The 16825-nt window shown below is 44.4% G+C and overlaps 1 protein-coding gene across 2 annotated transcripts in view; it reads right to left on the bottom strand.

Moving 5' to 3' along the window:
• The window catches only part of LOC106578541 (partitioning defective 3 homolog), a 566386-nt gene that overhangs the window by 230013 nt on the left and 319548 nt on the right, over positions 1-16825 (bottom strand). For both annotated transcript variants that reach the window (XM_014157480.2, XM_014157481.2), the window contains exon 14: positions 14618-14777. In XM_014157480.2, the coding sequence (XP_014012955.1) occupies positions 14618-14777 (160 nt within the window). The remainder of the gene's footprint in view (positions 1-14617; positions 14778-16825) is intronic.

Below are 16825 nucleotides of genomic sequence, written 5' to 3'. Positions count from 1 at the left end.
TATGTGAGAATGCTGTTCATTGACTACAGCTCAGCGTTCAACACCATAGCGCCCACAAAGCTTATCACTAAGCTAACGACCCTGGGACTAAACACCTCCCTATGCAACTGGATCCTGGACTTCCTGACGTGCCGCCCCCAGATGGTAAGGGTAGGCAACAACACATCTGCCACGCTGACCCTCAACACGGGGGCCCCTCAGAAGTGTGTGCTTAATCTCTTCCTGTACTCCCTGTTCACCCATGACTGCGTGGCCAAGCACGACTCCAACAGCAACTTTAAGTTTGCTGATGACACAACACACACAATCTAAATAATCAGCTAGAGACCAAAATGATGTTAATTTAAGGCCTAATGAAGTCAACAAATTCAACAAAGTCAACCGACAACGATGTGGAGGAGGTCAGAGACCTGGCAGTGTGGTGCCAGGACAACAACCCCTCCCTCAATGTGAGCAAGACAAAAGAGATGATCGTGGACGACAGGAAAAGGAGGGCCAAAAACGCTCCCATTCACATCGATGGGGCTGTAGTGGTGTGGGTTTAGAGTTTCAAATTCCCACCAACAAGCTATCATGGTCCAAACACACCAAGAAAGTTGTGAAGATGGCATGACAACGCATTTTCCCCCTCAGAAGACTGAAAATATTTGGCATGGGTTCCAGGAGCCTCAAAAAGTTCTACAGCTGCACCATCGCGAGCATCCTGACCGTTTGCATCACTGCCTGGTATAGCAACTGCTCAGCATAAGGCGATACAGAGGGTAGTGCGTACAGCCCAGTACATCACTGAGGTCAACCTTCCTGCCATCCAGGATTTATATACTAGGCGCTGTCAGAGGAAGGCCAATTTTGTCAAAGACTTGTCAAAATTGTCCAAGTCATAGACTGTTCTATCTGCTACCGCATTGCAAGCGGTACAGAAGTGCCAAGTCCTGGTCCAAAAGGCTCCTTAACAGCTTCTACCCCCAAGCCATCAGACTGCTGAACAATTAATCAAATGGCCACCATTTGCATTGACCCAATAAACTTAGTGTTTATTATCTATGCATAGTCACTTTACCCCTGCTACATGTATAAATTACCTCAACTAACCTGTACCCCTGCACGGTACCGGTACCCCCTGTTTATATTCTCATTATTGTGATTTTATTGTATTACTTTTTTTTATTTTTTACTTTAGTTTATTTAGTAAATATTTCCTTAACTCTATTTTCTTAAAACTGCATTGTTGGTTAAGGGCTAAAAGTAAGCATTTCACGGTAAGGTCAAAACCTGTTGTATTCGGTGCATGTGACAAATACAATATGATTTGATTTGACATTATGTTTTTGGGGAGAAAGCCCAGTTTAAATAGAGGTAGAACAGTTAACCGTCATGGTTGGCAGAAATACATGACCTGTTTGCATTCATTTGCTCTATTGATTTGCTGCCATCTGTAATAAATTACAATCAAAGTCAGTTCTTGATACCGAAGAAGAACAATTGCATTCCATTTAACTCAGTGTGGTTCATCTGTAGTAGGGAGAATAACATACACAGAGAGAAGCAGTAGCGCAGTTATTGCCTAAGTACGCACTAACTTAGAGGGCTGATTCAGTTACAGGGCTCTCCTCTGAGGTAATTTTGAGACTGGAATAGGAGAAGTTTGTCACTCATCATTTGATTTGTTTAATGAAAATGGTTGTTTCCATTTCTGGACCTCATCCAGTTAACTTTATATCCCTTCCTGCAGTATTTTTTTTTTATGGAACAGTGTTTGTGCATGTGTCCGTACGTGTGCCAATACATGCGTTTATTCCACTCTATTAAAGGAAGTTTACATATGACAGTTGAAGTCGGAAGTTTACATATACCATAGACAAATATATTTAAACTCAGTTTTTCACAATTCCTGACATTTAATCCTAGTAAAAAGTCCCTGTCTAAGGTCAATTAGGATCACCACTTTATTTTAAGAATGTGAAATGTCAGAATAATCGTTGAGAGAATGATTTATTTCAGATTTTGTTTCTTTCATCACATTCCCAGTGGGTCAGAAGTTTACATACACTCAATTAGTATTTGGTAGCATTGCCTTTAAATTGTCTAACTTGAGTCAAATGTTTTGGGTAGCCTTCCACAAGCTTCCAACAATAAGTTGGGTGAATTTTGGCCCATTCCTCCTGGCAGAGCTGGTGTAACTGAGTCAGGTTTGTAGGCCTTCTTTCTTTAGCATTGAGGTCAGGGCTTTGTGATGGCCACTCCAATACCTTGACTTTGTTGTCCTTAAGCCATTTTACCACAACTTTGTAAGTATGCTTGGGGTCACTGTCCATTTGGAAGACCCATTTGCGACCAAGCTTTAACTTCCTCACTGATGTCTTGAGATGTGGCTTCAATACGTCCAAATAATATTCCCTCCTCATGATGCCATGTATTTTGTGAAGTGCACCAGTCCCTCCTGCAGCAAAGCACCCCCACGACATGATGCTGCCACCCCCGTGCTTCACGGTTGGGATGGTGTTCTTCGGCTTGCAAGCCTCCCCCTTTTTCCTACAAACAGAACGATGGTCATTACGGCCAAACAGTTCTATTTTTGTTTCATCAGACCAGAGGACATTTCTCTAAAAAGTATGATCTTTGTCCCCATGTGCAGTTGCAAACCGTAGTCTGGCTTTTTTATGGCAGCTTTGGAGCAGTGGCTTCTTCCTTGCTGAGCGGCCTTTCAGGTTATGTCGATATAGGACTCGTTTTACTGTGGATATAGATACTTTTGTACCCGTTTCCTCCAGCATCTTCACAAGGTCCTTTGCTGTTGTTCTGGGATTGATTTGCACTTTTCGCACCAAAGTACGTTCATCTCTAGGAGACAGAACGCATCTCCTTCCAAAGTAGTATGACGGCTCTGAGGTCCCAATGTGTTTATACTTGCGTACTTTTGTTTGTACAGATGAACGTAGTACCTTCAGGAGTTGAACCAGACTTGTGAACCAGACAAGGATGAACCAGACTTGTGGAGGTTTACAATTTTTCTGAGGTCTTGGCTGATTACTTTTGATTTTCACCTGATGTCAAGCAAAGAGGCACTGAGTTTGAAGGTAGGCCTTGAAATACATCCACAGGTACACCTCCAATTGACTCAAATGATGTCAATTAGACTATCAGAAGCTTCTAAAGCCATGACATAATTTTCTGGAATTTTCCAAGCTGTTTAAAGGCACAGTCAACTTAGTGTGTGTAAACCTCTGACCCACTGGAATTGTGATACAGTGAATTATAAGTCAAATAATATGTCTTTAAACAACTGTTGGAAAAATGACTTGTGTCATGCACAAAGTAGATGTCCTAACCGACTTGCCAAAACTATAGTTTGTTAACAAGAAATTTGTGGAGTGGTTGAAAAATGAGTTTTAATGACTCCAACCTAAGTGTATGTAAACTTCCGACTTCAACTGTATATACACTAAACAAAAATATCAATAAAACATTTGAAGTGCAGCACAGGAAAAAAAGAAAATGTATGAAATTGTACGAAATGTATGCATTCACTACTGTAAGTCGCTCTGGATAAGAGCGTCTGCTAAATGACTAAAATATAAATGTAAAATGTAAGTGTGTGTCCCATGTTTCATGAGCTAAAATAAAAGATCCTAGAAATGTTCCATACGCACAAAAATCTTATTTCTCTCAAATGCTGTGCACACATTTGTTTACATCCCTGTTTAAGAGCATTTCTCCTTTGCCAAGATGATCCATCCACCTGGACAGGTGTTGCATATCAAGAAGCTAATTAAACAGCATGAACATTAGCACAAGGTGCAACTTGTGCTGAGGATAATAAAAGGCCACTCTAAAATGTGCAGTTTTGTCACACAACACAATTCCACAGATGTCTCGAGTTTTGAGGGAGCGTGCAATTAGCATGTTGATTGCAGGAATGTGCACCAGAGCTGTTGCCAGAGGATTGAATGTTCATTTCTCTACCATAAGCCACCTCCAACATTGTTTTTGAGAATTTGGCAGTACATCCAACAGGCCTCACAACCGTAGACCACGCGTAACCACACCCGTCCAGGACCTCCATATCTGGCTTCTTCACCTGTGGGATCGTCTGAGACCAGCCACCTGGCCAGCTGATGAAACTGTGGGTTTGCACAACTGAAGAATTTCTGCTGTAAGAAAATGTCTCAGGGAAGCTCATCTGCGTGCTCGTCGTCCTCACCAGGGTCTTGTCCTGACTGCTGTTCTGCGTTGTTACCGACTACAGTGGGCAAATGCTCACCTTTGACAGCCACTTGCATGCTGGAGTAGTGTGCTCTTCACGGATGAATCCTTGTATTAACTGTACCTGGCAGATGGCAGACAGCGTGTATGGCGTCATGTGAATGAGCAGTTTGCTGATGTCAACGTTGTGAACAAAGTGGCCGTACAGACAATGCAATTGCATTTTATTGATGGCAATTTGAATGCACAGAGATACCGTGACGAGATCCTGAGGCCCATTGTCGTGGCATTAATCTGCCGCCATCACCTCATGTTTCAGCATGATAATGCACGGTCCCATGTCACAAGAATCTGCACACACTTCCTGAAAGCTGAAAATGTCCCAGTTCTTCCATGACCTGCAATATCCAGCAATTTCACACAAAGGAGTGGGACAACATTCCACAGGCCACAATCAATAGCATGATCAACTCTATGCGAAGATGTGTTGCGCTGCATGAGGCAAATGGTGGTCACACCAGATACTGACTGGTTTTCTGATTCACACCCCTACTTTTTTTTAAGTATCTGTGACCAACAGATGCATATCTGTATTCTTAGTCATGTAAAATCCATAGATTAAGGCCTAATTAATTTATTTCAAGTGACCGATTTCCATATCTGAACTGTAACTCAGTCAAATCTTTGAAATTGTTGTATGTTGTGTTTATATTTTAGTTGAGTGAAAATAGGGTGGCTACTTTGAAGAATCTCAAATATAAAATATATTTTGATTTGTTTAACACTTTTTTGGTTACTACATGATTCCATATGTGTTATTTCATAGTTGTGATGTCTTCACTATTATTCTACAATGTAGAAAATAGTAAAGCTAAAGAAAAACCTTTGAATGAGTAGGTGCGTCCAAACTTTTGACTGGTACTGCATGTCTGTTTTTGGCCTTAATAGTGAAGCCATGCTTTCATACAGGCTCTAGAGACCAGTCATCATGCTGTTAATCACACACCAGTAGCTATATTCATACTGAGGAGGTGACCTTGCTGTGTAGGTCCTCAGCATCTGTCCTCTTTCATGACTGTCATACGAGACAGACCAGGCAATAGGTCTCCTCCCATGCTAATATAACATGGGACTGAAATAACTGTTCTACAATACACTGTCACCTCTATATCTGTATGAGAACATGTTTAAAATGTCCTCAGTGGTCAGTGGGAGGAATACCTGGGTCGTGTTCATTAGGACACACAACAGAAAACATTTTAAAACAGTATACAGAAAAGGAACATTTGCGTTTCTGATTGGACAAGTCCAGGTAGTCCCTCCTTGTTTTAGTCCATTTTCTTCCTTTTGGTGCATAATGAACATGACCCTGCCGTCTGATATACAGAGTTTCATACACTCGTTGCTATTGATTTCAGTTTCAATCCAAGCGAAGAAGTAAACACCAGGCACATTAGCAAGAGGTCTGTCTTTCTGACTGGCAGCAAGAGGTGCCTAACAATCATCTGCATCATTAAGCTTTTTTATTCTGAAGGTGTTTTTCTACAATGACTGTAGCCGTAATTCACCGACAAACACGCCGGTCGATGCATGAACACTACAATAGAAAAACTGTCTGGAAACAAACAGAGAAAGAAGAGAGAGAAGTATCTGGCAATCTCCCTGAGAAATTAGTCGAGACGGAGATCTGAAGGTTTGTCAAGCCAGCATGCCAATAACATCGGCCCCAAATCACCCCCTCTAACTTCCACTAACTTTTCAACTTCCCTCATTTGCCACACTCTCACTTACAGGAGGGAAAGCTGCTCTTGAAGTTTTTGGCACAGGGGAAGTTTTTAGAATTCCACCATCATTGTCTAGTTCTAGAAACTGGTTGTGATCACAGTGGCATTCTGAAAGGCTGTGTCAGTGCCTGTCTCATAATAAGGCATCTGTGGCAACCGACGTCAGCATAGGAGGAGGGGAGAAATGAGTGGGAGAGAGGAAGAGAGGGAGGAACGAGAGACATAAGAGCAGAAGGGAAGAGAGGAGCAGGGCCTATTGAGCTAGAGGTTTAATTAGCCATCAGATGGCTTTGACACCTTCTCTGATCTCCAGCGAGAAGGAGATCATTGGCAGAGTGGCACTGCTACTGTAGATAACATGGAGATGAGAGAGCACTGCTACTGTAGACAACATGGAGATGAGAGAGCACTGCTACTGTAGACAACATGGAGATGAGAGAGCACTGCTACTGTAGATAACATGGAGATGAGAGAGCACTGCTACTGTAGACAACATGGAGATGAGAGAGCACTGCTACTGCTACTGCAGACAACATGGAGATGAGAGAGCACTGCTACTGTAGACAACATGGAGATGAGAGAGCACTTCTACTGTAGACAACATGGACATGAGAGAGCACTGCTACTGCTACTGTAGACAACATGGACATGAGAGAGCACTGCTACTGCTACTGTAGACAACATGGACATGAGAGAGCACTGCTACTGTAGACAACACGGAGATGAGAGAACACAGCTACTGTAGACAATATGGAGATGAGAGAGCACTGCTACTGCTACTGTAGACAACATGGAGATGAGAGATCACTGCTACTGTAGACACCATGGAGATGAGAGAGCACTGCTACTGCTACTATAGACAACATGGAGATGAGAGATCACTGCTACTGCTACTGTAGATAACATGGAGATGAGAGATCACTGCTACTGCTACTATAGACAACATGGAGATGAGAGATCACTGCTACTGCTACTGTAGATAACATGGAGATGAGAGATCACTGCTACTGCTACTGTAGATAACATGGAGATGAGAGATCACTGCTACTGCTACTATAGACAACATGGAGATGAGAGATCACTGCTACTGCTACTGTAGATAACATGGAGATGAGAGATCACTGCTACTGCTACTATAGACAACATGGAGATGAGAGATCACTGCTACTGCTACTATAGACAACATGGAGATGAGAGATCACTGCTACTGTAGACAACATGGAGATGAGAGATCACTGCTACTGCTACTATAAACAACATGGAGATGAGAGATCACTGCTACTGCTACTATAGACAACATGGAGATGAGAGATCACTGCTACTGCTACTATAGACAACATGGAGATGAAAGAGCACTGCTACTGCTACTATAGACAACATGGAGATGAGAGAGCACTGCTACTGCTACTATAGACAACATGGAGATGAAAGAGCACTGCTACTGCTACTATAGACAACATGGAGATGAGAGAGCACTGCTACTGCTACTATAGACAACATGGAGATGAGAGATCACTGCTACTGCTACTGTAGATAACATGGAGATGAGAGAGCCCTGCTACTGTACACAACATGGAGATGAGAGAGAACTGCTACTGTAGATAACATGGAGATGAGAGAGCCCTGCTACTGTACACAACATGGAGATGAGAGAGAACTGCTACTGTAGATAACATGGAGATGAGAGAGCCCTGCTACTGTAGACAACATGGAGATGAGAGAGCACTGCTACTGCTACTGTAGATAACATGGAGATGAGAGATCACTGCTACTGTAGACAACATGGAGATGAGAGAGCACTGCTACTGCAGACAACATGGAGATGAGAGAGCACTGCCACTGCTACTGTAAACAATATGGAGATGAGAGAGCACTGCTACTGTAGATAACATGGAGATGAAAGAGCACTGCTACTGCTACTGTAGACAATATGGAGATGAGAGAGCACTGCTACTGCTACTGTAGACAACACGGAGATGAGAGAGCACAGCTACTGTAGACAATATGGAGAAGAGAGAGCACTGCTACTGCAGACAATATGGAGATGAGAGAACACTGCTGCTGCTACTGTAGACAACATGGAGATGAGAGAGCACAGCTACTCCTACTGTAGACAACATGGAGATGAGGGAGCACTGCTACTGTAGACAATATAAAGATGAGGGAGCACTGCTACTGTAGACAATATGGAGATGAGAGAGCACTGCTACTGTAGACAATATGGAGATGAGAGAGCACTGCTACTGTAGACAACATGGAGATGAGAGAGCACAGCTACTGCTACTGTAGACAATATGGAGATGAGGGAGCACTGTTACATAGACAATATGGAGATGAGGGAGCACTGCTACTGCTACTGTAGACAATATGGTGATGAGGGAGCACTGCTACTGTAGACAATATGGAGATGAGGGAGCACTGCTACTGTAGACAATATGGAGATGAGAGAGCACTGCTACTGTAGACAACATGGAGATGAGAGAGCACTGCTACTGCTACTGTAGACAACATGGAGATGAGAGAGCACTGCTACTGCTACTGTAGACAACATGGAGATGAGAGATCACTGCTACTGTAGACAACATGGAGATGAGAGCACAGCTACTGCTACTGTAGACAATATGGAGATGAGAGAGCACTGCTACTGCTACTGTAGACAATATGGAGATGAGAGAGCACTGCTACTGTAGACAACATAGAGATGAAAGAGCACTGCTACTGCTACTGTAGACAATATGGAGATGAGAGAGCACTGCTACTGTAGACAACATGGAGATGAGAGAGCACAGCTACTGCTACTGTAGACAATATGGAGATGAGAGAGCACTGCTACTGCTACTGTAGACAATATGGAGATGAGAGAGCACTGCTACTGCTACTGTAGACAACACGGAGATGAGAGAGCACTGCTACTGTAGACAATATGGAGATGAGAGAACACTGCTACTACTACTGTAGACAACATGGAGATGAGAGAACACTGCTACTGCTACTGTAGACAACATGGAGATGAGAGAGCACAGCTACTGCTACTGTAGACAATATGGAGATGAGGGAGCACTGCTACTGTAGACAATATGGAGATGAGAGAGCACTGCTACTGTAGACAATATGGAGATGAGAGAGCACTGCTACTGTAGACAATATGGAGATGAGGGAGCACTGCTACTGTAGACAATATGGAGATGAGAGAGCACTGCTACTGTAGACAATATGGTGATGAGGGAGCACTGTTACTATAGACAATATGGAGTTGAGGGAGCACTGCTACTGCTACTGTAGACAATATGGAGATGAGGGAGCACTGCTACTGGAGACAACATGGAGATGAGGGAGCACTGCTACTATAGACAATATGGAGATGAGGGAGCACTGCTACTATAGACAATATGGAGATGAGGGAGCACTGCTACTGCTACTGTAGACAATATGGAGATGAGAGAGCACTGCTACTGCTACTGTAGACAACACGGAGATGAGAGAGCACAGCTACTGTAGACAATATGGAGATGAGAGAACACTGCTACTGCTACTGTAGACAACATGGAGATGAGAGAGCACAGCTACTGCTACTGTAGACAATATGGAGATGAGGGAGCACTGCTACTGTAGACAATATGGAGATGAGAGAGCACTGCTACTGTAGACAATATGGAGATGAGAGAGCACTGCTACTGTAGACAATATGGAGATGAGGGAGCACTGCTACTGTAGACAATATGGAGATGAGAGAGCACTGCTACTGTAGACAATATGGTGATGAGGGAGCACTGTTACTATAGACAATATGGAGTTGAGGGAGCACTGCTACTGCTACTGTAGACAATATGGAGATGAGGGAGCACTGCTACTGGAGACAACATGGAGATGAGGGAGCACTGCTACTATAGACAATATGGAGATGAGGGAGCACTGCTACTATAGACAATATGGAGATGAGGGAGCACTGCCACTATAGACAATATGGAGATGAGAGAGCACTGCTACTATAGACACTATGGAGATGAGGGAGCACTGCTACTATAGACAATATGGAGATGAGAGAGCACTGCTACTATAGACAATATGGAGATGAGAGAGCACAGCTACTGCTACTATAGACAACATGGAGATGAGAGATCACTGCTACTGCTACTGTAGATAACATGGAGATGAGAGATCACTGCTACTGCTACTATAGACAACATGGAGATGAATGATCACTGCTACTGCTACTGTAGATAACATGGAGATGAGAGAGCACTGCTACTGCTACTATAGACAACATGGAGATGAGAGATCACTGCTACTGCTACTGTAGATAACATGGAGATGAGAGATCACTGCTACTGCTACTGTAGACAACATGGAGATGAGAGATCACTGCTACTGCTACTATAGACAACATGGAGATGAGAGATCACTGCTACTGCTACTGTAGACAACATGGAGATGAGAGATCACTGCTACTGCTACTATAGACAACATGGAGATGAGAGATCACTGCTACTGCTACTATAGACAACATGGAGATGAGAGATCACTGCTACTGTAGACAACATGGAGATGAGAGATCACTGCTACTGCTACTATAGACAACATGGAGATGAGAGATCACTGCTACTGCTACTATAGACAACATGGAGATGAGAGATCACTGCTACTGCTACTATAGACAACATGGAGATGAAAGAGCACTGCTACTGCTACTATAGACAACATGGAGATGAGAGAGCACTGCTACTGCTACTATAGACAACATGGAGATGAAAGAGCACTGCTACTGCTACTATAGACAACATGGAGATGAGAGAGCCCTGCTACTGTACACAACATGGAGATGAGAGAGAACTGCTACTGTAGATAACATGGAGATGAGAGAGCCCTGCTACTGTAGACAACATGGAGATGAGAGAGCACTGCTACTGCTACTGTAGATAACATGGAGATGAGAGATCACTGCTACTGTAGACAACATGGAGATGAGAGAGCACTGCTACTGCAGACAACATGGAGATGAGAGAGCACTGCCACTGCTACTGTAAACAATATGGAGATGAGAGAGCACTGCTACTGTAGATAACATGGAGATGAAAGAGCACTGCTACTGCTACTGTAGACAATATGGAGATGAGAGAGCACTGCTACTGCTACTGTAGACAACACGGAGATGAGAGAGCACAGCTACTGTAGACAATATGGAGAAGAGAGAGCACTGCTACTGCAGACAATATGGAGATGAGAGAACACTGCTGCTGCTACTGTAGACAACATGGAGATGAGAGAGCACAGCTACTCCTACTGTAGACAACATGGAGATGAGGGAGCACTGCTACTGTAGACAATATAAAGATGAGGGAGCACTGCTACTGTAGACAATATGGAGATGAGAGAGCACTGCTACTGTAGACAATATGGAGATGAGAGAGCACTGCTACTGTAGACAACATGGAGATGAGAGAGCACAGCTACTGCTACTGTAGACAATATGGAGATGAGGGAGCACTGTTACATAGACAATATGGAGATGAGGGAGCACTGCTACTGCTACTGTAGACAATATGGTGATGAGGGAGCACTGCTACTGTAGACAATATGGAGATGAGGGAGCACTGCTACTGTAGACAATATGGAGATGAGAGAGCACTGCTACTGTAGACAACATGGAGATGAGAGAGCACTGCTACTGCTACTGTAGACAACATGGAGATGAGAGAGCACTGCTACTGCTACTGTAGACAACATGGAGATGAGAGATCACTGCTACTGTAGACAACATGGAGATGAGAGCACAGCTACTGCTACTGTAGACAATATGGAGATGAGAGAGCACTGCTACTGCTACTGTAGACAATATGGAGATGAGAGAGCACTGCTACTGTAGACAACATAGAGATGAAAGAGCACTGCTACTGCTACTGTAGACAATATGGAGATGAGAGAGCACTGCTACTGTAGACAACATGGAGATGAGAGAGCACAGCTACTGCTACTGTAGACAATATGGAGATGAGAGAGCACTGCTACTGCTACTGTAGACAATATGGAGATGAGAGAGCACTGCTACTGCTACTGTAGACAACACGGAGATGAGAGAGCACAGCTACTGTAGACAATATGGAGATGAGAGAACACTGCTACTACTACTGTAGACAACATGGAGATGAGAGAACACTGCTACTGCTACTGTAGACAACATGGAGATGAGAGAGCACAGCTACTGCTACTGTAGACAATATGGAGATGAGGGAGCACTGCTACTGTAGACAATATGGAGATGAGAGAGCACTGCTACTGTAGACAATATGGAGATGAGAGAGCACTGCTACTGTAGACAATATGGAGATGAGGGAGCACTGCTACTGTAGACAATATGGAGATGAGAGAGCACTGCTACTGTAGACAATATGGTGATGAGGGAGCACTGCTACTGCTACTGTAGACAATATGGAGATGAGGGAGCACTGCTACTGGAGACAACATGGAGATGAGGGAGCACTGCTACTATAGACAATATGGAGATGAGGGAGCACTGCTACTATAGACAATATGGAGATGAGGGAGCACTGCTACTGCTACTGTAGACAATATGGAGATGAGAGAGCACTGCTACTGCTACTGTAGACAACACGGAGATGAGAGAGCACAGCTACTGTAGACAATATGGAGATGAGAGAACACTGCTACTGCTACTGTAGACAACATGGAGATGAGAGAGCACAGCTACTGCTACTGTAGACAATATGGAGATGAGGGAGCACTGCTACTGTAGACAATATGGAGATGAGAGAGCACTGCTACTGTAGACAATATGGAGATGAGAGAGCACTGCTACTGTAGACAATATGGAGATGAGGGAGCACTGCTACTGTAGACAATATGGAGATGAGAGAGCACTGCTACTGTAGACAATATGGTGATGAGGGAGCACTGTTACTATAGACAATATGGAGTTGAGGGAGCACTGCTACTGCTACTGTAGACAATATGGAGATGAGGGAGCACTGCTACTGGAGACAACATGGAGATGAGGGAGCACTGCTACTATAGACAATATGGAGATGAGGGAGCACTGCTACTATAGACAATATGGAGATGAGGGAGCACTGCCACTATAGACAATATGGAGATGAGAGAGCACTGCTACTATAGACACTATGGAGATGAGGGAGCACTGCTACTATAGACAATATGGAGATGAGAGAGCACTGCTACTATAGACAATATGGAGATGAGAGAGCACAGCTACTGCTACTGTAGACAACATGGAGATGAGGGAGCACTGCTACTGTAGACAACATGGAGATGAGGGAGCACTGCTACTATAGACAATATGGAGATGAGGGAGCACTGCTACTATAGACAATATGGAGATGAGGGAGCACTGCTACTATAGACAATATGGAGATGAGGGAGCACTGCTACTGGAGACAACATGGAGATGAGGGAGCACTGCTACTATAGACAATATGGAGATGAGGGAGCACTGCTACTATAGACAATATGGAGATGAGGGAGCACTGCCACTATAGACAATATGGAGATGAGAGAGCACTGCTACTATAGACACTATGGAAGAGAAGAGAAGAGGAAGGGATGAGAGATAGGGGACATTGAGAAAGGGGAAGAGAGGAGAGGGAGAAAGGGGAAGAGAGGAGAGGAATAGAGGGAGAGAGGAGAGGAATAGAGGGAGAGAGGAGAGAAAGAGAGGGGAAAAGAGGAGAGGTAGAGAGGGGGAGATATTAGAAGAAGAGAGGGGGAGTGAGTAGAGGAAGAGAGAGGAAAGGAAGAGAGGGGCAGAGGGAGGAGGGGGAAGATGAGAGGAAGAGATGGGGAGAGAGCAGAAGAGAGGGAAAGAGAGGAGAGGTAGAGGGGGAGAGATTAGAGGAAGAGAGGGGGAGAGAGGAGAGGAAGAGATGGGAGATGGAGGAGGGGGAAAGATGAGAGAAAGAGAGGGGGAGAGAGGAGAGGAAGAGAGGGGGGGTAGCGAGGAGAGGAAGAGAGCGGAGAGAGAGGAGAGGAAGAGAGGAGGGGAGAGCAGAGGAAGAGAGGAGGAGAGAGCAGAGGAAGAGAGCGGAAGAGAGGAGAGGCTGGAAATGGTCTAACTCAGAGGAGAGGACAGGAAATGGGAGAGAAGGAAAGAGAGGGGGTATGGTGGGTAGTGTGGGTGTAGTGTGAAGAGGTGGGGTCAGGTGGGGGTGTCAGGCTCCTCCAGCTGTGTCAAAACGTGGCTCCATGGCAGTGAGGTCGATACAGAGATGACAGGAGGTGACTGGTTAAGGACTGAATTGACTAGCAGAACTGGAGCTGAACTGGACATGGAACGGAATGGGAATTGACCTGAGTGCAATCGTGCAGGTTGAGAGTGAAGGAGGGATGAATCGGGGATGACATTAACCCCCCTGATTATAATCAGGGGGTGATGGAGGGGTGAGGACGGGAGGGATGAGGAAGATGGACGAGGTGTGAGGTCAGAAAAATAAATGCTGTCTCTCTCACTACTTCACTTTCAATCAAGGTGCAATAATTAGAATGATATCATAGAAGACATTCGGCCACTCTTGGTACAGGACAACGGCAGTTTGCTTCAAAAACAAATATTTTACCATGTAGTTTAAACCAACGCGTTTTGGCAAGTTTAGGTGACTCACCCATCATGCGCGGCCCCATCATGACATTGCGTGGCGGCATGGAGGGCTGGTCGTCCATGCACTCTATGGTCCCGAACATGGAGTGGGAGATGTGGCGCTCATGGTCGTCCAGAGTGTCTGTCAGAGGCTGCTCCTCCACCCGTGAGCTTCCTGGGACCTCCTAAAGAGGGACAGAGAGTGAAGAGAGGACACTCAGTGGAGGGGAAAGAGAGAAAAACGTCAAACCCTTGATGCAAAACCAAGTCTCAAGTCTCAAACATGGTTCAGTCTGTCCATGGCCACTTCAAACATACAATACAATCTTTCACGGATTTGCATGTAGGAACCAGTACCAAAGGCGGTTTCATCTTCCAGTCAACAGACAAGGCTAGTGCTCCCAGTCAGATGAAGCAGCATGGATTTCCCATACCTGTAAACACAGCTGCCTCATCCAGTGGGCCTCATTAAATGGCAAATTACTTTTGCTCAGCGGTCAATGTATTGCGACATTGATTATTGGGCGAACCGGCCACTCGATACACGTGTCACTTTTAACACAACACTATTACTGAGTGACAGTTAAGAAATGACATTGTAGGGCTTTAGCTTGGACCTAATAAGAAAATGAGTCTTCTTTTTCCAGTCATCGATGTTAGGGCAGAGTGGGGTAATTTGAGAAACGTTATATATTCAGCATCACTCCGTCAACAAAAATATAGTATTCTTTCTGACAAAAGATATCTATATATATTTCAGAGTGTTGTGCATCCCTGGAAATAATCCTAATTCATGTAAACATTACAGTTTTGAAAACATAGCTTGTCTAAAAAAGTGGTCTCTTGGCTGGGGTATGGGGTAAATTGAGTATAAACTGGTTGTATAGGACAATCTTAAAACGATCTACTTAGCATCATGAAACCTCTAACGTAATAGATTCATTTGACTTGATGAAAATCAGTTTTTTGGACCTAATTTGCTTACCCCTTTTTCCATGTGGTTTCTTCCTTCACTGACTCCATGAAATGATGACCTCTTCCTAAATATTTGGTGAAATTATACATTTTGTGTATGGTTTCCTATAACCATTCTGTCCTTGTCAACAGGCTGTGTCCCAAATGGCTCCCTTTTCCATGTGTTACTGTTGATCAGGACCCATAGGGCTCTGGTCAAAAGTGGTGCACTATGTAGGGAATAGGGTGTCATTTAGGACACAAACAGTGTAAAACTTATCCAGGCTATGGTGGGAATGTTCTGTGATGCATTATGGCTCCAGAGAATAAAATAATATTTCCCACAAACAGAGAAAGAGAGAAGGAGAAAAAAGAGAGGGAGAAAATACTGTAGCATTGTTTGGCAGTCACCTGTGAGGGAACCACGTGCAACTGGTTAGAGAACAGAGCCTGTTCCAAAGACAACAGCCAGGCCCTGTTCCACCTACACACACACACGCATGCGCAGACACACACAGAGTTGGTTCTTTATGCCCAGGGAATACAGGAGGAGTTGGCCCTCCAACAGATCTGTTACAGATTCATTCTAAGCAGAGAGAGAGAGAGAGAGAGAGAGAGAGAGAGAGAGAGAGAGAGAGAGAGAGAGAGAGACGGAAGCAAGAGAGTGAAGCGAGAGAGAGTGAAGCGAGAGAGAGTGAAGCGACCGAGTGAGAGAGAAGCAAGGGAGAGAGAGAGAGAGAGCAAGAGAGAGGAACCAAGCTCTGAACTGACCCCAGACCTGCAAATATGGATGTATCATGACACAAAACTGACCAGGGGCCAAAAGCAACAGAAACCAGAGAAGAGGAGATTCTTCAAGAAAACAAATAGAGAAACAAATGTGAGAGGATTGCAGAGGAAGAAAGACCCCTGCTGTCTATAGGACCAGACCAGTGCCGTTGGGTCAGTGCAGTTGGGTCAGTGCCGTTGGGTCAGTGCCGTTGGGTCAGCTCTGTAGTCTGCTGGGATAGCACAGCCGCGTCGGGTCTATATGGTGACGGCTGGGTCAGGCGGGGGAAGAGAGTTATCATGGTCTGTCTGTTTAATATAAATGAAGTGTAATGAAGTTGGGAGCTGAGGACTTTATCTAGCCTCGGTTTAATAAGCGCACAGCAAATGGAATGATTGGCGGCGGCGCGCAAAGGAAGGGGTTAACGCAATTACAATAATTTCTAATAAAGCCTGGTCCAGGATGAATTGGACTCAAGAAGGTTTCAATGGTGTAACAGAGGATGTATTG

This window comes from Salmo salar, chromosome ssa19 (assembly GCF_905237065.1).
Source record: "Salmo salar chromosome ssa19, Ssal_v3.1, whole genome shotgun sequence".
Lineage (NCBI taxonomy): Eukaryota > Metazoa > Chordata > Actinopteri > Salmoniformes > Salmonidae > Salmo > Salmo salar.
This window is presented reverse-complemented; position numbering and strand designations above follow the sequence as displayed.